The 23,444-nt window shown below is 40.9% G+C and overlaps 1 protein-coding gene across 1 annotated transcript; it reads right to left on the reverse strand.

Moving 5' to 3' along the window:
- Positions 1–15,317: 15,317 nt before the first annotated feature.
- On the reverse strand, positions 15,318–17,868 carry nkx2.2b (NK2 homeobox 2b). Its single transcript, XM_031293024.2, has 2 exons — positions 17,616–17,868; positions 15,318–16,487 (listed from the first exon to the last, which is right to left on the reverse strand). The coding sequence occupies exons 1-2, from the start codon at positions 17,860–17,862 to the stop codon at positions 15,961–15,963; spliced, it is 774 nt and encodes a 257-aa protein (XP_031148884.1). The 5' UTR covers positions 17,863–17,868; the 3' UTR covers positions 15,318–15,960.
- Positions 17,869–23,444: the final 5,576 nt, after the last annotated feature.

Here is a 23,444-nt window from a genome sequence, read left to right on the forward strand (position 1 = left end):
GAGCAGGCGCACATACATAGAGGTGTATGCCTCGACGCAGAAGGTCAAGGGTTCGAGTCCGACCTGTGACGTTTTCCCCCTCTCTCTCTCTCCCCTTTCATATCTAGCTGTTCTTTCCATTAAAGGCTGAAATGCCCCCAAAAAATCTTAAAAAAAAAATAAAAAGATTGACAGAAAACAAGTCTGACACTCTTTGAAGAGTGAAATCAAATACTTAAAATAACTCCTAATTTCATCAACAGCAGACATTTAACTGTGCAGGAAAAAACAATGGAATAAATGAAAACGACAGGGTGTGAAATGAGATCCAAGGATATTAATCAATCAACCAATCAAATGTATTTAAAGTGTAAAATCCCCATTAGACGGTCTCAGTGCACGCTACAGTTAAAGGAACACAGAAACAACAGGTAGCCACAAAACAAATGATCAGCGTCAAAGCTTTAGTGCGTAACTCTTTGATATTAATGAACGTCCGTCACGTGGTACGTGATCACGGAAGGCTTGTATCACGTGGATGCACCGACAGTGTTGTTGTCATTACTTAGAATTCCTCACGGGGGCGACAGAAACTACACACTACAGCTTTAAAACTAATAATAAATGATACAAAACCAGCAACATGAGAGGAAAAGTGAAAAAACTTTGTGAAGGACGCAGAAAGGATGCTGTCTAATGGTTGGCTGTAGTATGTGATGTAGGTAAATGACCCGCCCCCCCCCCAATAATAAAAACTGGGCTTTTTTCTGAGTTTTTGTCTCATTTTTCGTATTTTTTTGGACAGTTTTCTCAACGTTTTTATTGCCTTTTGCTGTTTTTGTTTCTTTTTTCAAGTTTTTTTTTTAAGACAATTTTTGATGTTTTTGCGCTATTTTTTTCCAATCCGTACAGACAGTTGCCAACTCTTTTCCAATGAAAGTCGCTAGCACCAGCTCCAAAAGTCGCTAGATGACGTCAAACGCTCATTTGCATATTTGTGACGTCATTACGCACTCATTTGCATAAAGCTTAGTGGTTGTGTCAGCAAGGAAAATAGAAAGAAATAGAACTCTTTAGCCAAATAATCACAAATTCAATACAGGAATTTAGATATTTATTTTACGTTTATTTAGGTAGCCTATTTTTGAAGTAAAAAAAGAAATTCTACAAAGGGAGGGAAAAAGATCGATAAAGAATTCTCAAAGAAGGCTGGCTTGCCCAGGGCCAGGCCAGCTCAGCGGAGTCTTTCTCCCATCGCGTCCTGCTGTCTCTCCTACCTACACCGGCCCCCCGCCCTGTCCCCCCCTCCCCTTCTACCTGCCTGAGCACTGTGTGCAGTGCTGCTGCACATGAGGAGAGAGGGCAGGAGGGGCTTCTCCTCAGTGAGTCACAGAACAGAAGAGAGAGGAGAATGTTTTGGTGGCCACTGGAGAGAAATACCTTGCGTGCTCGCTGGACAATACTGGCGACTTTTCTACAGAAAGTCGCCAGATTTGTCACTAGTCGCTTTTTTGAAAAAAAGTTGCCAAGGGGGTCTGAAAAGTCGCTAAATGTAGTCGCTAAGTTGGCAACACTGATGTCCCGGGACCTCCATAGTTGGATATTTCAACCCCCCCCCCCCCCCAAATGATGAACCCAATACGCCCTTGCAACTGAGTGAGCTTCTTTAACATGTAGTCGACACATCAGGCTCGTAGGGGGGGGGGGTTTGGGGGGTTGTAAACCCCCCCCCCCCCAAATTAAAAATGATCTAAACCAAACCGAAGCCCTGATCTGGTGAAAAGCACCACTTCTGTAAATGTGTTAACTGGCACACAGCATGTAACAATCTAACGCCTAATGTATCAACAATCCACGCAACTAACTTTATGCACTCATAAGAAAATGTGTGAAGCCAAGGACAGCTTGGTAAGGGACTGTTCGTTATTTAATTAAGGGGCCACCGGAGGAGTTTTGTGGCCTCTAACCTAAAAAGACGTGACGCTCCCCTCATCAGTAATAATTTTCCTATGACCCTACAAAATGATTTCAAAAAGAGGAATGACCCTCCCCTCGCGTGCAAGTTTGCACTTTACAAAGATATACAGATACCATTTGATATTTTACAGCCATGACATAGATGAGTTAACCTCTGCATTCTCATCTTACACATCCCACTCCTCTGTTATGGTGTGGTGGCCATTTCAGTAGATTTACTCACTAACATTGTTGTGGAAACACAATAAGCATGGAAACTAAATGCATACTTCCTGCATTACTGCATTACTTCAAATACTAAGTTACTCCTCTAGTAAACTAGTATTCATATGAAATAAAACAATAAAACATTGAGACCATTCAGCAAAGGACGCTGGGATATAACCAATTCAACACTGGTTGCTATGGACTCGTCACTATCGTCATTGTATATTTTAGCACATAGGTAAAGCTGCCGAAGCTGAACATTATATTCCAAAACATATATGTTTATTTTTAAAGTTTTTAAGTTACATTGTAACAATTTAACAATTCGACCTTATGAAATCCAATCGTGGCACGGCTGTTTTGGAACGCAATAGACAGACACTTAAATTCAACTAAAATGTAACAGTGAACAATCAGTGTTGGACCTCCAGTCTGTTGAGATGCCTCTCCAAACGCAGAAACCAAGCGCAGTCACACCATAAAACATTAAGACACGTTGAGAAAAAAAGATCCGTATTTTGCCGTAATCCAATGACACGAAAAAAAAAAAAAGTAATCCACAGCGATCAGTAGATCTACAAAAAGGGTCACGGTGTATCCAGCAAGGCGAGCGTCACATTCACCAGCCAGCTCCAAACAGGTGAACGAGGCCTCTCCATTTTTCCATTTTAAACAAAGTGGAATAAATGAGTACAAGTCCAAATCTACACAAAACCCGCAATCAATTAGTAAGCTGACAACACATTTATATACATGGCATTTAGGAAACCTTTATTGCAAGGTTGGCACGGCAAGATGTCCAGACTAGTGCAACAGTAACTTTAGTTTTTTGCGTCCTGCTGCTCCCATCGTCAGCCAGGTAATATGGCTGGGGACCCCGAGACACCCCCCCCCCCCCCCCCCAACGATGAAACAAAGCAAAACCTACGCCCTTGCATGCAATAGAAAATCAAACTGCTCCAACTGCAGATGTTTCCTGCAGCTTCCTCTTCACTTTTCAGCTTCAGCAGCTGCAGATCAGCGTGAGCAGTCCGAGCAGCCAATCACCTGCTGACCTGCTGTGTAACGTCACTTCACGTGCTCTGCTCTCTGTAGTTTACCGGCGGCGGATTGAAGAAAACGAGTCTGTTCGCTTTTTTTTTTTTTTTTTGCTCTCCGGTGAACCGTTCACCTGAAGGAAGGGACCGGGACACACCGGAGCTTCTCCCCCGGGATCAGAGCTGCTGCTGCGGGTTGAAAGAGAGAGAGGTAACCCGCCGGGACCGGAACACACCGGAGAGTTCCTATACAGCTTTATGGACTTAATGTGGAGCTGATGGTGTTTACAGATGTTTACTGCTCCAGCTGTTCAGTCCTAGGGCTGCAACTAACTATTATTAATAACTATGATTATTTTCAATGTCAATTCATTTGTCGACAATTTCCTCCATTTATCGATTAGTTGTTTGGTCTCTAAAATGTCCGAAAATAGTGTGAAATGTTATTATATATCTCTTGTATGGACTTATCATGTGTCAGGGGAAACTTCAAAGTAACGTGTTTTTAAATGATTTTGGATATTCTTGTGTCTGTATTTTAATAATATTCATATCATGTGAGTTTGTGGTGACTTTATCAGCTTGTACATCTTGTGATATCATGTCCTTAATATTATTTATGTATTGTGAGTATACAGCTATAATGGACTGCATGTGGAGCTGATGGTGTTTACAGATGTTTTACTGTTCCAGCTGTTCAATCCTGTTAAAGGTGACTTAATGACAGCTGAAAAGGACTTTTTAATTCTTAGTTTAGGATTTCTCTATAGTTATCCTTCTGGTACTCATTTCTAATAAGAGCTACCACTTCATCACGTTTCTCAGAGTCTAAATGATCTACCAAAACCCCAAGGTTTTGCAAAGTCTGGGAATTTTTCAACCGACCTTGCAAGACCTCATCCGAAACCCGAACATCCTCCTCTTCATCCCCCTCCACAAAGTCAAAACCGCAAGATGCAGTGACTGAAGCAGCCATCAACGCTGACCTCACCACTGGAGTGCCGTCATCTATACTTTGATCGCGGGAGTGATAACACTTTAACAGGTTCACATGGCATAATTTAGAGGACTTCCTACGACCAGGGGTTTCAATAAGATAGTTCAATTCTGACACTTTGCGTAACACAGGAAAAGGACCACAGTATTTTGCCTGAAAAGGTGAACTTACAAGAGGCAAAAGAGCGAGCACACGATCACCGGAACTAAACTTGCGCAGCTCAGCCTGTCCGTCATATCTCAGTTTCATCTTCGTTTGAGAACATTTTAGTTTATCTTTCGCCAGTTCACCAGCCCTATACAACCTCAGCCTAAAACCATTGACATAGTCAATAAGGTTCCGAGGTGGTTCCTCAGGCAAACAACCATCCTGCAACACTGCTAAAGGCCCACGCACCTTATGGCCAAACACTAAGTCATTTGGGCTGAACCCTGTGCTTTCCTGCACTACCTCACGAGCAGCTAGTAGCAGCCAAGGTAACCCCTCCTCCCAATCTGCAGACAGTTCTGTACAGTATGAACGAAGCAAAGACTTTAATGTTTGATGAAAACGTTCCAAAACTCCCTGGTTCTGAGCATGGAACGCAGTAGACTTGTTGTGTTTAACTTTAAGCTGTTTGAGAACCTGAGCAAATAAATGGGAGGTAAAGTTAGACCCCTGATCTGACTGGAGACGTAATACGTCTCCATAACAGCAGGCGGCGCTAATCTGTATTGTCGCCCAAAAAATGAAAACCGGCAGCTGATTGGACGAACGCGTCATGTGGGTCTGGTTTCTCCGAAAATTCACAGCCAGACTGTCATGGCGGCTCGTTCAGAATACGATCTCATATTGGACTAAAATAGTTCACCGAAATGTGTTTCTGAAAACATTTTAAGAGAGAAATAGGCCGTGCAGTTGCTGAATCTGTCTTCATTTCAGATCAACAAAGGTCAGTTTAAAAGATGTTCGTCAGATTTTGAGAGACTCTAGTCACGGTCATCCCGCTCCCCGTTTCAGGGTTAGAGCTCCACCAATCAGATGGGTCATTTGAGTCCGTCTGCCGGCAGTACCCGCCCCGCCGATTCAACATGTTAAATCGGCCAAAATGAAGGCCGACGGCCCCTCGGACGGACGACGGCACGGAACACACCGAACAGACTCGGGTCACTGACCTCGTCAGACTGTCCAACGGCCGATTATCGGCTCTGTGTGTCCGGGCCTTTATAGAACATATTTGACATTTAAACAAATCAGAGAGAAAATCTCTGTAAATGAGCAGAAAGAAGAGAAACATTCACGTCTTTCTTCCCTTTAAAAGACTCCGTCCTCTGATTTAAATCTGGCTGAAGCTCCTTATGTGGACCGTATAAAGCTGAAAGGTGAGTCAACTTTCTTCTCCTACATGTAATAATCTCTCTGAATAAGATGCTTTAATGATAATCTAAAAAAAGAGGCTTCATTAAAATCCTTCAAAGGGTTTCAGGGAGTTTATTAGCAGCTAGAAGAAAATACTTGAACAGCTGTTTGTTCACTGAGCTGGATTTATAGGATTTTATTGAAATATTTCAGCTTTCAAATTCCCCAAAACGAAGCAAGGAAACGTCCCTAATTAAACTTTATTTAAAACCTTCCAGTGTAAACACAAATAATCCACCTGAAACTGGATTCCAAGCGTTTGATCGCTGTTTTCTCAATCTTTTTGTTTTCCTCTTTCTCTTTTTTTATTTTTTATCTCAGAATAAAACTTAAGTCTTTGTTTTCGAGATGATCTGTCGCAGAGCTCAACTACTTTATTATACAACTTTTATTTGATTAAAAGTGACTTTTTGTTCTTGTAAATCACAACAAATGAGCTGAAGCTGTTACTGTGTGATTTAGAATAACACTTATTGATATGATCAATATGGAGCTATTTGTTTTGTGTCAGTGTGAAAATAATCAGTTTAAAAGTGACTTTTAGTTCATGTTCTAATCTAACTTTATGTGTATTTCTACAAACTTTAGAGACAATTAAAAAAAATAAAAAATAAAGCCTTTCTCATATTTACAGAATCAACAGGAAACTGTCACCGATCCTCTGGCTGCAGGAGGAAAACGATGTTTTGAAAATGTCCCGTCAAAATAAGAGCACGTTTTCTACACGTTAAGTTCATCCCCTTCAGTGATTCCAGTTTTCATCACAGTCATTTTATGATGACAAATATTAATCTTGTTACCAACTCTGAATCTGTGGGAAGCCGTTATATTTGGACATACTTAGTTTAGGTCTGGCTCCTCCACAGATGCATTCTGGGATGGGAGAAAAAAAAAAAGTCTCTGGGTTGTTTGCATTTCTTTGAACCAATCACAATCGTCTTGGGCGGCGCTAAGCTCCGGACACTTTAGTGGCTTTTCCCGGTGTTTGTCACTTTTTTTCAAATTTTTTGTCACTTTTTTCTACGCATTGTTTGACTTTTTTTTTTTTTTTTCTCAACATTCTTTTATCCATTTTTTTTCAAATGCTATAAAATTGAATAAAACACCCAAATTCAATGAAAGTAGTGAACTGATCATTTACTTCACTTGTGAAGAGCGTTGTAGGGAACCATCCACATTACTTTTTTTTGACAATTTGGTTATAAGAAACCCAAATTTCTGATATAGAAACTTTTGACGCCCGTTTGTCTCTGAAGTAAAGGCTGGACTACAATAGAGCTGTTTGGAGCAGTTTGTGAACAGTGTTTTCTGTTGGAGATGGTAAGTCCCTTTGGGGTGGACTTTGGGCTTTTTCACTTTGTAAACCTATAACATGAACAAAAAAGATATATAACACAATAAAGGAAAGGGAAAAAGCCAAAAAACATAATATGAGCTATTTAAATTAGCTGATACATGGTTAAACCTCATTAGCTCCTACCAGTGTATCTCTGTGTGTACTTCGTCCACAACAATCCCACCAATCAGTCCCAAAACTTTCCAGTTAGAGAGGAAATGACCTCAACATATTCTTTGTTAATCTTTACAATCATTCCCCGAAAGAACCAAACAGGCCTGCCTTCTACAAAACTTGACATTTATGGTCTTCACTTTTATTCCAGAAAGCACACACAGGTTATAACAAACACAATAATTTTCTCAGAACTATGACAAAATAGTTTTCCCTTAACCACCAGCCTATCTTCATTATACTTTTTATTCTGAGATCTTAGATTTAATGAAGTTGGGAGTGACTGCGTGAAGGTGAAACTTTTCTATTCTAGTCGGTGCACGTGTGTGGTCTTTGGTACATTTTGAGGCAGGGAGGGAGGCAGCGATGGAGTGTATAATTATTTTAGGAATTATACATGACTGATTTTTTACATTTCTCCCTGCAGTACTCCAAAGTACCCTTAGGGGTACATGTACCCCCATTTGAGAAACACTGGGTAAGGGATATGCTAATGAGGGTCCGTGTGTGTGTGTGTGTGTGTGTGTGCGCAAAAGCATGGTTTGACCAAGCTTCTGCTGCCGCCTGCTGGCTGAGTTTAAAATAACAAATACTGTAGCCTCTATATACTGTGTGTGTGTTTTTATATATATATATATATATATATATATATATATATATATATATATATATATATATATATATATATATAAATAAAATAATGGTTTCCTTAAATAAAAATATATAAAAAGAGACACAATTGTCTTAATGACATATCAAATTATACATACATTAATAATTTACAATGACATTGAATCAAACTGATTAACAGAGGGGAACATGTAAAATACTCTATCTAAATGCTGAGGAACGTGCTATTTGTGCAGAAACTCTGCAGCTAGGTTACACATTTTTGTCTCTTTACATTGTTTTATTATTTTTGTACATCTCTGTAACTGATGAAGTGTCTTTAGTAGAGCTGCAGCGGATAGTTCAAAAGCTTCATTCAGAACATTGACATTAATTAATACTGAAGATGTAAATCTTGACAAACATGGTTTAGTTTCGTCATATAGCAGGCTGTGATACACAAACAGTACCAGTTAGTAGAGCCATTCATCTGATGGTCGGCTGTTTGGATTTGGGATTAGGTGACAATAAGATGAATGTGTTGAAACGACAGCAGACTCGTCCTTTAAACTTCCTCTTTTCTTCATCCTGGGTCTTCTCTTTTAAAGCAGCAGGTGACACTTTATAACCCTTTCAATACAGAGACCACACACACACACAGAAAGACGCACACACACACACACACACACACACACAGAAAAATGCACGCATGCACACACACACAGACACAGACACACAACACACACACAGAGAAAGACGCACACACACACACACACACACACACACACACAAAGACGCACGCACGCACACACACACACACACACACACAGAAAGACACACACACACACACACAGACAGAGACACAGACACACACACACACACACACACACACAGAGAAAGACGCACGCACACACACACACACACACAGAGAAAGACACGCACGCATGCACGCACGCACACACACACACACACACACACACACACACACACACACACACAAACAGACAGAGACATAGACACACACAGTGAAAGACACACGCCCGCACACACACAGACAAAGACACACACACACACACACACACACACACACACACACAGAGAAACAGACACACACACACACACACACACACAGATACTCTAGCCAGTCAGAAGCAGAGTATGAGGGCGTGCCCTGACAGTACCTAGGTAAGGACTACTAGCCAGTCAGAAGCAGAGTATGAGGGCGTGCCCTGACAGTAGCTAGGTAAGGACTACTAGCCAGTCAGAAGCAGAGTATGAGGGCGTGCCCTGACAGTACCTAGGTAAGGACTACTAGCCAGTCAGAAGCAGAGTATGAGGGCGTGCCATGCTAGCAGCTAGGTGAGCATTATAACGTGTGTTCCAAAGTGACAACGTTTGTCTCTGAAGTAAAGGCTGGACTACAATAGAGCTGTTTGGAGCAGTTTGTGAACAGTGTTTTCTGTTGGAGATGGTAAGTCCCTTTGGGGGGGACTTTGGGCTTTTTCACTTTGTAAACCTATAACATGCACAAAAAAGATATATAACACAATAAAGGAAAGGGAAAAAGCCAAAAAGCATAATATGAGCACTTTAATGTTAGTTAACGTAAACTAACGAAGTCAGCTTGCTAATTCCACGCAACACTGGTTAAAGATAACGTTATAATGAACCGAACAAGTTGGCATCTGGCAACTTAACAGTAAGTTGTTAAGTAAGTCTAAAAGAGCAAAAGGTGGAAGTATGTCCCTCTTTGGCTAATGTATTTTAAAGATGAAGACGCTACATGGCTGCCGTCATTCGAGCGACTTGCTAGTATGTATTCTGACTGATTCTAAATGGCAGATTCTACCCTAAGTAATTACACATGAATGAGTACATATTTGTGAAAGAACAAAGGGATTTTTTGCTAAGAATCAACTCAAAAAATTACACAATGTAGGTTTAAAGAGAAAAACAAAGATCATTTAGTCTAAAAATAATCTAACTAATTTAAAGGCACAGTTCAACCCCAAAATAATGATCTTGCCTGTAGTATCATATATATCAGTCTAGATAGTTTTTGTGTGAGTTACCCAGGAGATATCAGCCGTTGATAGATGTCAACAGCCAACTAGATGTCTAGTTGGGACTCGGCCAACAAGTCCTCCAATCATACGCCGATATAGGTTCTTTATCCCTCCCCTCTAATATGACCCACAGGAGCGTTATCTGTCCTCGTATCTAAACCAGAGAACGTAACGGCCGTGGTTTCAAACATGTCGTTAGCGTTGTGAAACTTCAGTTAGTTTACGTTTAGGCACCAAAACTGCTTAGTTAAGATGGGGGTGTGGGTTAAAATCGTTCCTTCACTTCCTGAAGGTTACGCATGTGACGCAGAACGTGACGTAGCTCCGTTTGTTCCTGTTTGACCCGTCTACCCCCCCCAACCTGTCTCCTTACGCGGAAATATGGCGACTTATACTTCTTCACCTTGCTTCCTGCTTTGCTTTCCTGCTTATAATTAATACGGCCACTAGATGACGCCGTCACTATAAACGTAAACGTGAGTGGAAATTGCTGCTTTCACGAACGACCTATGGGAGCGTATTCCGGGGGCATTTCATTTCTTGGCCTGGAGCTGTAGGCAGCGTTCAGACAGCCTGCGTCGGCCGTCCAACGAGCCGGCAAAAATGCAGGTCTTTTCATTCATTTTGAATGGGGGTTAGTGCGTTGAGGCTGCGGCGGAGGTTTACAGCAGGGGGGGACACTCAAAAAAAATGCAGCGGGCCTGCGGCGACAAATATATAACTTTTCTTTCTTTTGGAGGAACACAACCCCCAAGTCATGCTGCGGTGGCCAATCATGTAACCGGAGATCAGACTTGTCGGTGTGTTTTGAGCTATGGTTTAAAGCAACACCAAAGATTCTTTTTTACTTTAAAATAATGTTTCCAAAATCATTTCAGTGGTTCATCAACTCGTAACAGGGTGAACGGAACTTCTGCATTCACTTTGCGGCCCTCTATCGGCTATAACCGCACTATGCAAGTTTGCCAGATCGGGTAGCGGATCTGTAGTTTGAATAACAGCAGTAATGGACAATTCCGCTTCCAACCTGTAGGGGGACCGAAGAGGAAAAGTGTTTTGGTGTTGCTTTAAGGCGGTGTGAGAGTCCCGTACAGGAAACAGGAAACATCACTGCCTCTATCTCTGCAACAAGAAGTTTTAAAACACCAAACACAAGCAATGAACTGCCCGGGAGTTTGTGTAATAGCTGAATGTTTCCTGCAACAATAAAGCGCTCACTATGTTTCTTTCTGTCTGTCTTTCTGTCCCCGGCCCTCCTCTTTGTTTACGCTGTGCGATAATTTGATTAAACACAAATTAATTAAGGAATATAGGCCGACATGATATAGCTGAATGCCTGTCTGAAGTAGATTATGGCGCAGGGCCTAAACAAGAAGTCCCTTATCACAACGTGACATCATGACTGCATAAACATACACGCCCACTTTCTTAAGCCACGTGGCGTGTTATCTGTACGCATTTTGAGCTATCCGCGTGTATGTTTACGCTGTATACAGCGGACGTAAACATACACAACACTTGGCGTGTTATCGCAAGAAGAAAGTGACGGTTGAGTTTAGGAAACGTGACACGCGGGTTGGGTTTAGGAAAAGTAGAAAGTGACAGTTGACTTTAGGAAACGTGACACGTGGGACATGATCCCCGGTCTCCTGGGTGAAAGTCCTGTGTTTGACCCATCCACCACCCCGACCAACCTCCCTACGCAAATTTTCGCCCTTTCATACAACTCGCTACGGCGTCAGTTCACACGCAATCGCAAGGTAATGTAAGTCAATGGAGGCCAAACAGCGTTGATAAACACGCTAAAAAGCGAGTATGCGTCTTGATAACACGCCAATAATGGCATACGAATTGGCGTGTCATACATACGCCATTTCATGAGATCAGTCTGCTTATCAAGCTAGTGGATTTTGTGCTTTAGTGCAAATTCTCATAATCGCAAACAAAGTTGAAATCAATCAAAACTTGAGGCTTTTTCTTGTCCACTTTGCCCAGAAAGTGATCCAGCTTTGACATTAAAGTTAAAAAAAAACAACTGAACGTCTATTTTATGGCATTTTAAGGATTTTTAGGGACCCAGTAGGGTGAAAATATCCAATATTTTATAAATAAAATGCTACAAATGAAAGAAAAAGTTGTATTTTTCTTTAATCATCTTGTAACCCCCTCAGATTGATGTTGGGACCTTTTATAGGGTCCTGATCCCCAGGTTGGGAACCATCAGCCCTAAATGCTGCAGATGATGATCCTCAGTTTTCTCGATTCAGAGGAAGTAAAATAAAGACATGTTTAGTTCCTAGAAATGTGTTTTTCTGATGAAAACATATCTGCAAATGTACCAAACTCCATTCACTTTTGGAACAATTTTCAGAATAGGGCTATTATGAATAAAGCTATGATATAACATGAATTTATTGCTAAAATATGACTTAAGATCTCTTCATCAGACCTTGTCATAGTAAAATATAAAAATCTGTTATTTGGCAGTCCAAATCCAGCAGTAATTTCCCACGGGAAACAGATATATTAAAGAGACACAGAAGTGCTCAATGTAGAGACTTTTCGACAACAGAGATGCACCTTTTGTGCAGGAATAATACCGAAATATTATAGCATTGATTTATGTCTTGGAATATGTAATAATAAAATAAATATTGTGCATGATATGGATTTAAAAGAAAGGATATCTCTGTAAAGACCAACATTATGAAACTCCACAACCTGGTCACGTTCAACACTGTCTGAAATCAAACCACTTTTACACCTCCAATTTTTATTCACAATCATAAATATCCAGTTTAATACAAAACAACTCACCGGTCAACGTTATAAATAAAACACACGGAAACATTTTCTCGTGATAAAAGTGACACTTTTGCAGAAAAACACAACGGAAACAACAAAAACAAACTCACAAAGTCCCCCCTCCTGAAAAACGTTTGGTTTGATCTGTTTTATGATCAGTTCCACTTCAGTCTTTTTTAATCCACATTTTTTTATCAAGAAGGGGTTTAGTTTTGGACGTTTGTTATCTGTGAGCAGGATAAGATTCTCCATTACAGGGCCCTAAAAACAGGTTATTTGAAAAAGAAGCAAGACTGACAACTGAATCAGAAACCACCAGAAAGAGAGTCTTTAGTTTCAAAAAATGCTTTAAAGGGGAACTATGCAGTTTTTTCCTAGCATAATTTACCTTAACTGAACAGCTTCGGAGTCATTGGAATGGTTAAATGACTTTTTTCAGGTTGAATGGTGGTCGTCTCGCTCCCCTCTAGCGCCTGTGAGCGGAAAAACCACCTCAGCATCAGGAAGTATTGCGTGATATCCATAGACAGTATATAAACTGGACCAACAGATCCCGTGTCTCTGGACGGAGACCAGTGAAGGCCGTTAGAAGCACTTTTCCGGTGATGGCTGAGCGTTACTGAGCAGCCTCCAACTGAGAGAGACGACGTAAATGTGACGTGAGCAACGTGTCTGAAAGTTGGAAGTCTTCTGGTAGCTGTGCCAAGAGAAATCTCAATCATTCCCAATCTAGCAGAGACGGAGAGCGTAGGTATATGTAAGGAGATAACATAGACACAGGCTAATTATTGATCACTAAAATGATAGTTAACATTAGGAATTAAACTTAAACAGCTAATGTAAGTTGAAACTGTCTGCAAGCTTCTCCTGTACTATACGGTAAGTCGCGGGGTTATGACACAATCGTTAGCCTATTTTTATAAAAACGTCTGCTACGGAGCCATAACGTGAGGTACAAGGTGATGGAGCCTTTTATACATTGTCGTGTTTCTTTAGAAATAAACAATGGACAAACAAAGTCTTTAAACTCTTCAGATGTAAAGTTATTCGCTGTCAAAGTGACGTCAAAATGAATGGCAGTCAATGGGATGCTAACGGGGGGTGAGCGCTAGGTAGCATCACAATGGCGCCATAGGACCTACGCTTTCCAGACGTTCACTTACCCCCTTGGTGATATCAGGTCTCGCGATGTAACGAATTGCTTCACGGCACTGCACACATACACCCATTCAGGAACCGGCTAACAAGGTAGCGATGCAGTTTTTCACACTATCGTCATTGCTGAGCCAGCAAAAAAGAAGTAGAAAGCTAGGAAAGGATTGTCGGAGGAACAGAGGAAGAGGAAACGGCAGACTGACGCCGCCTTCCCACTGGCACTTGAAATCAGCTCCGTAATAGGCAATACGCCCCCAGCGGACGTCGTACTACACCGTTGAAAAGCGTCGGAAGCGAGTAGAACAAAAATGGCGGAGAGACTAGAAGGACTGATAAGTGTCTGAATGTACGATTCTCTATGACCTCTCTTCTGAGGGCTATAGAGATATAAACAGAAAGGCTGCTGCATGGACAAAAGTTTCCCAGGATGTTGATATGTCAGGTCGGTTAAATGTGATATAGCGGTATAATATCAATAGTTCGATGTCTGTTGCAAGCTAACCAATTAGCATTAGCAGGCTTGTTTATCAGTACCATAGCAACGCTAACTTTCGCTGAGATTGTCGGATAGAAACCGTCCGTAGCCTGTCGCAAGAGTTAAAATTTTTTAACACATCCGGATGACCAACTGACATGATTGTTTTCGCACCGCACTCGTTCGGACCCATTCACATGCGGTCTGCGAATCTCCATAGGAAATTAATGACTTCTGGTCGTTTCGCAGCCGTATCGGAGCTGATTTCAAGTGCCAGTGGGAAGGCGGTGTTACCGAGCGAGGAGTCAGACACAAGTAAACATAGGAGCTGCCAAATATCTATTCTGAAGCTGTAGGTGGGGGGCTCTATAGAGAAATCTGCCAGCAAAAAGCGAGAAAACAGCAAAGAAATGGCCAAAACTGCATAGCACCCCTTTAACTTTCAAATTGAAATGCTCTCATGATTAATTCTGTCTTGTTTTAAGACACTCATCCTTTCTGGAAAAACACTAAACACCAAAACACCAACCTCCATTCAAAAATAATGGAATTTTGTCACTTTTAGAACAATGGCATTCATTGTTTAAGACAGCCTATTTTGCGAATTTAAGTAATCATTTAAGGCCGAACACGAGATTATTATGTGGACTTCTTTGTGTTTTAGGAACTGAGTGCATCAGTTACAGTTTCACTAGCTCCACTGGTCCATGTGTGCCAGCTGCTGCCAGGGCCCAGGGGTGTTTAAGGCTTAGGGCCTACCTTAAGGTGTAAAATAAGGTTTAAAAAGTGCTTTTTTATAATCAAAACGATCCTATGTTTTTATTCTGTCTTGTTTCAAGACACTCATCCTTTCTGGAAAACACTAATTTGTTCTGGGAAAACAAATCCTGACATGAACCAAACACTAAACACCAAAACACCAAACTCCATTAAAAAATGATGGAATTTTGTCACTTTTCGAACAGTGGCATTTATCGTTTAAGGGAGGTTATTTTGCGAATGTAAGCAATTCTTATCAGGCCGAACCCGAGCTTATTATGTGGACTTAAAGGAATAAATAAATAATATGGAATTAAGTCCCTCAGTAAAAGTCTCACCAGCTCCAGTTGTGCATGTGTGCCAGCTGCTGCGGCTGCCAGGGGTGTTAAAGGCTTACGTTTTAAAAATGCTTAAACTTAAAATGTTATGTTTTTAGTCTTTCTTGTTTCAAGACAGCCATCCTTTCTGGAAAAGATTTTCTTCCGGGGAAAATCCTGACTTAAACCAAACGCCATTCAAAAAAAAGATGGAATTTTGTCACTTTTCGAACAGTGGCTTTTATCGTTTAAGGGAGGTTATTTTGCGAATTTAAGCAATTATTATCAGGCCGAACCCGAGTTTATTATGTGGACTTCTTAGTGTTTTAGAAACGGAGTCCCTCAGTAAAAGTTTCACCAGCTCCAGTGGTGCATGTGCGCCAGCTGCTCCAACAGCACAGGGTGCTTACGTTTTAAAAATGCTTTAACTTTAAAATTGAAATGTTGTCATGTTTTATTCTGACCTGTTTTGAGAAACTCATCCTTTCTGGAAAACACTTCTTTTTTCCGGGAAAACAAATCCTGACATGAACCGAACTCCATTAAAAAAAAATTGAATTTTGTCACTTTTCGAACAATAGCATTTCTTGTTTAAATGAGGTTATTTGGCGAATTTAAGCAATTATTATCAGGCCGAACTCGAGCTTATTATGTGGACTTCTTAGTGTTTTACCAGCTCCAGTGGTACATGTGCGCCAGCTGCTGCGGCAGCCCGGGCCTCTCCGGGCCGTATGCGGGCTGCAGCAGGGTGGTGTAGGCGCACAGAGGCAGGCCCAGGCCGGACCTGAGCGTCACCTCCAGGTCCTGCGCTGTGATTGGCTCACAGGGCTTCCCCTCGCGCACCAGGAGCGGGATGGCGACGCGGCGCGCCGGCAGCAGCTGTTGCAGCGCCTCCAAACTGTGCTCCGCGCGCTTCAGCTTGTAGCGGTGGTTCTGGAACCAGATCTTCACCTGGTTCGGGGTGAGGCGGATCAACCCGGCCAGGTGCTCTCTCTCCGGGGCGGACAGGTAGCGCTGCTGCCGAAAGCGGCGCTCCAGCTCGAAGGTCTGCGCCTTGGAGAAGAGCACCCGCCGCTTCCTGCCGCGGCTCTTCTGCGCCGCGCCGCCCGCCGCATCCCGCTCCGCGTCCGGGGACTCATCCGTGGAGAGCTCGGGGAATTTAGGATCGGAACGGGACTCCATGGAAATATCGTGTACTGCATGGAGACAGCACAAGTAATCTGATTACTCTGAAACAGACTGGAACTCAGAAAAACTTCCACAACCACTCTAAACTTGTGAATCTGACACTCTTCTGCTCGTGCGTAATTACCCAATCACCAGCCTATTCTTAGCCTAATTGTGGGTTTTTTTGTGGCTGTCTACTTTAAATATTTAGTAAATGCATCTTCCGTTTTACCACTAAAATAAAATGATAACAAATGACATTAGATCATCATTTAATTCCTCGTGTCTGTCCGGACAGCTCCACACATCCGCGCGTAACCAGAGAGTCTCTTTGTCTCCCTCTTTTACATCTTTCGTTGTCAGGTTTGACACTATATTGTTATTTCTTTAAATCAGCAAAAATACCGAACTTATTCCTTTGCGTTTCATCATACATCAATTAAAGTTTACACGTTTGTTTCTAGGACAAATCATTCCAGTTCAGATTTGTGTTTCATACTGAATAGCTTATGTTTCCCAGAAATGTCCTGAAGCTGCTCTGGAAACCAGCGCCTGCCGTGTTAAACTCCATCCACAAAAAGTTCAACATGCGTCTGAATGATTTGATAAGGAGAAAAACTAAACATCAGAAAACAAATCAGAACTATATGGCTGAGCTTAACAGTTATCATTAATAACGAGGCAGTGATTTAAAAATATATATATAATCTGACCAAGTGACAACATCAAACTGAGCTGCTATTTTAATGTATTTAGGCATATGTATTCTTTTTATCCTGATATTTTCTTTTCTTTCATTCATCATTATGTCTGAGATGTTATCTGTATATTTATCTGTCTTGTATGGCTGGTGAGCCAAAGACAAATGTCCACCTTGGTGGACATTAAAGATTTATTCTATTCTATTTAATGAAAGATGTAAAAGAGGGAGACAAAGAGAGCAGTTCCAGTTACGCGCGGATGTGTGGAGCTGTCCAGGATAGAAAGAAGGATTAGTATAGGCTATTGGTTGGATCATTACGCACGAGTAGAAGAGTTCAGAGTCACATTCAAGAGCTTAGAGTCAGAAATGAGATAACTGTAAAATATATGCATAGTATGATATACATTTACTAACTTTCACATATTTATAAAAAAAAAACAACAGGTGTCCTCACATGAGAAGTGAAGGTTACCGGATCCGCGGCTCCACCTGCCGTAGCTTCCACCGTCGCGCCCGCACAAACTCCGGCCGCTAAATCCCAATTTCTGCCCGATTTCCGAGCCCGAAACCTCCGCGGAGGTCTCCTCCGTGTCGTCCTCCTCGGTCTCCTCGGTCCCGGAGCCGTATCTCCCTGTGGGGTCTGGGAGATCCAGGATGTCCCGCACGGAGAAGCCCGTTTTTGTGTTGGTGCCAAAAGACATTACGCAGTGGGGGGTGTAGGATCGTCTCTCGCGATGATTCAGGTTCGGGTCCATGGACGCCGTTAAACGGAACTGGAGCCCGGAGCTGCACGTGCAGACACGAGCTGATTCAACAGCATGGAAAACACACGGCGGAAGACTTTAAGAGAATGTGTCCTCCGTCCTTTTTAACGGTGCGTGTGTGTGTGTGTGTGTGTGTGTGTGTGTGTGGTCAAGTGGTTGAGGGTGTAAATACAGCGCATTGGGAGGAGGAGAAGGTTTAATGATGGCGGATTAGAGAGAAAGGAGCGACTAATTTACATTTACTAGAGTCACTGGTCCGCTTCCTGTTTACATTTTGAGTCTCAGATGATCTAAACGTCCAGAAAGAGCTTTCAAAAAACACATTTATGCTAAAAATATAAAGTGGAATAGCCTATTAGTGTTTTGTTTATGTGAGCTGACACCTCTTTATGCAGAATTTACCTAAACATAGCAGAAATATCCCTAATGATAACAATCATTTATCATGTATTTATATAACTTAGGCCACACACATTTTGGAATAAAAGCAGTCAAAAAGTTTAATTACACTCAGAATGCAATTTCGGAAGAAATGGTTTCTTTTGTGTTAATAAAGCTATGATGTGTGTGTGTGTGTGTGTGTGTATGTGTGTGTGTGTGTGTGTGTGTGTGTGTGTGTGTGTGTGTGAATGACTTAAGTGTAGGAAATGTATCAAAATACACTAATCATACTTCTTTAGGATTATTCTTGTTTTTCCACTTTGCTCTGTGTGTGTGTGTGTGGGTGTGTGTGTGTGTTCTAGTTTATCTATATTCATGAGGTTCAAAAACCGGGAATACAGTATACTTGTGGGGTCCGTACAGCTTTGTGGGGCCAAAATGCTGGACCCCACAAGTTTAAAGGTCTGTTTGAGGGTTAAGACTTGGTATTAGGTTAGGGTTAGAATTAGGTTAGGGTTAGGGTGAGGGTAAGGGTTAAGGTTAGGGTAAGGGTCTAGGAAATGCATTATGTCAATGACGGGTCCCCACAAAGATAGTGCCATGCACTGTGTGTGTGTGTGTGTGTGTGTGTGTGTGTGTGTGTGTGTGTGTGTGTGTGTGTGTGTGAGTGTGAGTCCATCAACTGCTATTTAAACCCTGTCTGTTGCTCGAGTTAATCCTCACAACAAACACTGAAACACTCAGGGATCATCATCTTAAATGTAGAGATTTCTCAAGGCAGTTTTGAATGCACAGTCCTTGGACGCTTAAAAAAAACACCATGGAGAGCAAAAGGTTTTGGTTTATGACTCATTTTTACCCTTTTTTTTTTTTTTTAAAGGTAAACACGTAGAAGACCCTGAGGTCAGTTCCTTTTATTGCATTCAATGCTTTCAAAGTTAAAGTAAACTTTATTATCACACACAGCAGGATCATTCATTCATCTTAATGTGAATTTGAAATTTTTAAGGGGACTTGTGAACTTGCTTATTTTTCGACTCAGACCAACAAAATAATAAATATGTATAGAGCATTTAGGATATTCTCACCAGTACATTAGGCTATAGATTAGTTTTAATTCCTGCAGTATGAGAACTGTTTGAAAAAAAACATTAGGAGCTTAATTTATAAAATAAAAGTAAAGGAAAGTATACACTTGCTCTAATTAATACTTAATCAATAGTGTAACATCGGCCTTTTGAAGACATGTTGACAGTAGAAAAGTAAAGGAAATAAATAAATGAATTGTCTGAATTCCATTTGGACATATTTGGAATAAAATATGATAAATGAATAACGTAAGCTGTAGATGATGTTTATGAGTTTGTGTGGTTTGTACACATCAGATGTGCTGTACTCAGCTGCAAGCAAAAAGAAAATCAATTTTTACAAGATATTGATTCTGTTATTGAGTCCTCATCTTCCTAAAACACACCAAAGATCTACTGTTTTCAGTCAAGTTGTGTTAAAACATAGATTGTTCCTTGATTCTAGTGTGCTGATCACACTTCTGTCTTTTTTGTGCTACTAAACTACTCAAACTGCTCTGAGAATGACAGAATGTCTTTTATTTTAATGAAGGAAGAAAACATTCACACATCTAACAATTCTTAGATGCAGGTGGCTTGAAAAATATCACATCAGACTTGAAAAAGAAAGATCCCACCCTCTGCTCTTGCTCAGCATCACCATGTAGTTACATTACAAGATACTAAAGTTTTGGCTCCTGTGGACCTTCATCAAGTCTTATATTTTAATGAAAAAATAAGGCGTAAATGATGAGAGTAAATTACTTCATAAGTGTAGGAAATGTATCAAAAAACACTTCCTAACCAGACTTCTCTAGGATTATTCTTATTTTTCCACTTTGCTGTGTGTGTGTGTGTGTGTGTGTGTGTGTGTGTGTGTGTGTGTGTGTGTGTGTGTGTGTGTGTGTGTGTGTGTGTGTGTGTGTGTGTGTGTGTGTCTGTGTCTGTCTGTCTCTGTGTGTGTCTATGCGTGTCTGTGTGCGTGTGTGCATGCACATGCGTGTGTGTCTCTGTGTGTGTCTGTGTGTCTGTCTGTGCGTGTGTGTCTGTGTGTGTGTATCCAGCTGGGTGGTCGAACTCTGCAAACAAACACACAACGAGCTGACAGCCACAAAGACCGCACAGCCTTCACATTTATCTCATTTATTCCCCCTGAACACTTTATAATGGGCTCACACACACACACACACACACACCACACTGCCTGGAATATATGTGAGGCTGCTGGGAGTTGTCATGGTATTCAGACTGCTGCCTTCAATAGACTGTCTTCTTCTATATTCATGACCACACACACACACACACACACACACACACACACAGTGCCATTTACAGCAATCAACAACTGCCCACAAATCAAACTATGGTTGACATAAAACTTTTTTTTTTTTCCCCACAGTTGATTTATCCCCCCAAAATAATATAGACTACAGTATATAAAAATAATTGTACAAAATCAAAAAATCTAGGCTACAGTTCCCATAAAAACATTTCTTTTAAAAGGGATGAATAAAATATAAAATCAATAAAAATGACATATTTATTATTTTCTTGGCTTAAAATTTGTCACATTTAAAAAAGTTGAAGAGTTGAAAAATAGAAATCAAGTCCCCGTAAAAACTATAATAATAGAATAATCCTCAATCACAAATTCAGTAGCAGGTCAAACATGAAAACTATATCAAAATAAGGAAACTAATAAAATATAGCCTCATATAAACTAAATAATAAAAATCCTTACAAGTTAAAAATGTCCTTGTTTTTTCTCCAAGTAACTGTTCAGTATGAATAATCCCCTTTTTCCTCACAGTCTGCAAGTATTATAAAAAAAAGCAGCTCAGACACCAGATAAAAACAAATAATGGGTGGTAATAGAATCTTCTGAGCATGCTCAGTAGATTAAAACTTCAGATGGAGTTGTGGTTCTGTGTCTGTCAGGGTTACACCAAGGGGGTAAGCTTCGCTTCAGAGCTCGAATCTCCTATGGCGCCATTTTGATGCTACAAAGCGATCACCCCCCGTTAGCATCCCATTGACTGCCATTCATTTTGACGTCACTTTGACAGCGAATAACTTTACATCTGAAGCGTTTAAAGACTTTATTTGTCCATTGTTTATTTCTAAAGAAACACGACAATGTATAAAAGGCTCCATTACCTTGTATCTCACGTTATGGCTCCGTAGCAGACGTTTTTATAAAAATAGGCTAACGATTGTGTCATAACCACGAGACTTACTGTCTCATAGTAGAGGAATTACCGTATAGTACAGGAGAAGCTCTCAGGCAGTTTGGACTTACATTAGCTGTTTAAGTTTAATTACTTATGTTAACTAGCATTTTAGTTAGAAATAATTAGCCTGTGTCTATGTTATCTCCTTACATATACCTACGCTCTCCTTCTCTGCAAGATTGGGAATGATTGAGATTTCTCTTGGCACAGCTACCAGAAGACTCACAACTTTCAGACACATTGCTCACGTCACATTTACGTCGTCTCTCTCAGTTGGAGGCTGCGCAGTAACGCTCAGCGCTCACCGGAAAAGTGCTTCTAAAGGCCTTCACTGGTCTCCGTCCAGAGCAATGGGATCTGTTGGTCCATTCTTATATACAGTCTATGGTTCTGTGTCTGTCAGGGTTACACGAGTCCACTGTAAACATCTCTGCCCCTGTGTTCAACCCTGAGCTCAGACTGCCTCCTGCTGTCAGACTGAGGAACTGCAAGACTTTCAGCTACATTTTCAGGTAAAACATGTAGCCTATATATCATTTACAACAGTGGTTCCCAACCTGGGGTCCGGGGACCCCTAAGGGGGGCGGCAAAGATCACAGGGGGGGCGCAAGTCTTTATCTAGTTTGAGGTTGAGGTAAAAAAAAAAAAAAAAATTGCACATGTTAAAGAAATTATGATAATACTAGAATATATAATGTATACAAAAGTCTGTATAAAAACTATATTTTTGTTCTCTCTTAAACTTGTAGGCAGGCTACTTAGTAGGTCAAACCTCCGGGACCTCTTAACCTGGGACCCTTACTGTCATCAGGTCAGCTGCTATCTGCTCTCATCCTCGTTTTTCCTGCCGCCACGGCATCACTATTTTATGAACGAAACATGGCGGAGAAACGTAAAAGTGCTGATAACTCCTCTGTATCAAAAAAGAAAGTAAGGGACAGTTACCTCAACTTCGGTTTGGGAGGGGGGGCTCAGCTTTTCTTAAACATAAGTAGGGGGGGCGCCAAGGAAAAAAGGTTGGGAACCACTGATTTAGAACATCTTTCTGTCATCAGTCATCCTGTAGAGCCATCCTGTTTTATATATTGCTCTCGAACTGTCTTTTGTCATTCTGAAATCAGAACACAACAAACGATTGAGATGACTCATTTTCACCCCTGCCACCTCAAAAGAGGCAACAATTTGTCTGATTTGATTGTCTGGTTTCTATTTAATAATGTTCAGTATAAGTAGGAATTTCTCCCAAGTGGAAGTTATTTTAAAATCCTCAAAGATTCAGGGCTTCTAAGATAATATTCGGGCTGGAGCCCCAGAAACTACCCTTACTCCGCCCCTGCTTAAAAGTTGTACTGCTCCATTTTCCCCAAAATAATATGTATCCATTAATAATTTATTATAGGAAACTTCATTATTCATAAATGTTTAAGTGTTTACTGTACTGAGCAGTTCATTTGAATTAAATTAAACGTGTAATACAGAAATTATCCAAAAGGAGGCGCACTTGCATCACAAATTATGCCTTCAAATAAGAAGTCAGTGTGGGAGAATCTGTGGTGTCTTCATCATGTTCTGTTCTTCATGTACTCTTTTTTTATAACAATAATCTATAAACTACTTAATGCATTAATGTAAGAAAACAGGGCCATCACTTCTCACAGTGTATCTATGAAACAGAAACATAGGCCTACTTCTACTTTGACCCACTGTAACGTAGACTACTTGCCAAAGCTGTGCTCCTGAGCAGTGAGGGATTATTACTAGTTGTGTTCACTTTGCTGTTTCACCTCCAAATAATGTTTTTAGATAATTTGGATAAACTGTCCAATCTGACTGCTTTGTT

Source organism: Sander lucioperca, chromosome 19, assembly GCF_008315115.2.
Source record: "Sander lucioperca isolate FBNREF2018 chromosome 19, SLUC_FBN_1.2, whole genome shotgun sequence".
Lineage (NCBI taxonomy): Eukaryota > Metazoa > Chordata > Actinopteri > Perciformes > Percidae > Sander > Sander lucioperca.

Excerpts from the sequence above, each read along its gene's own strand:
- nkx2.2b (XM_031293024.2), bottom strand. The coding sequence starts at position 17,862 with ATGTCTTTTGGCACCAACACAAAAACGGGCTTCTCCGTGCGGGACATC. Across the intron at positions 16,488-17,615 it reads CGGTAACCTTCACTTCTCAT|TACACGATATTTCCATGGAG; the intron begins GTGAGGACACCT and ends GTCTCCATGCAG.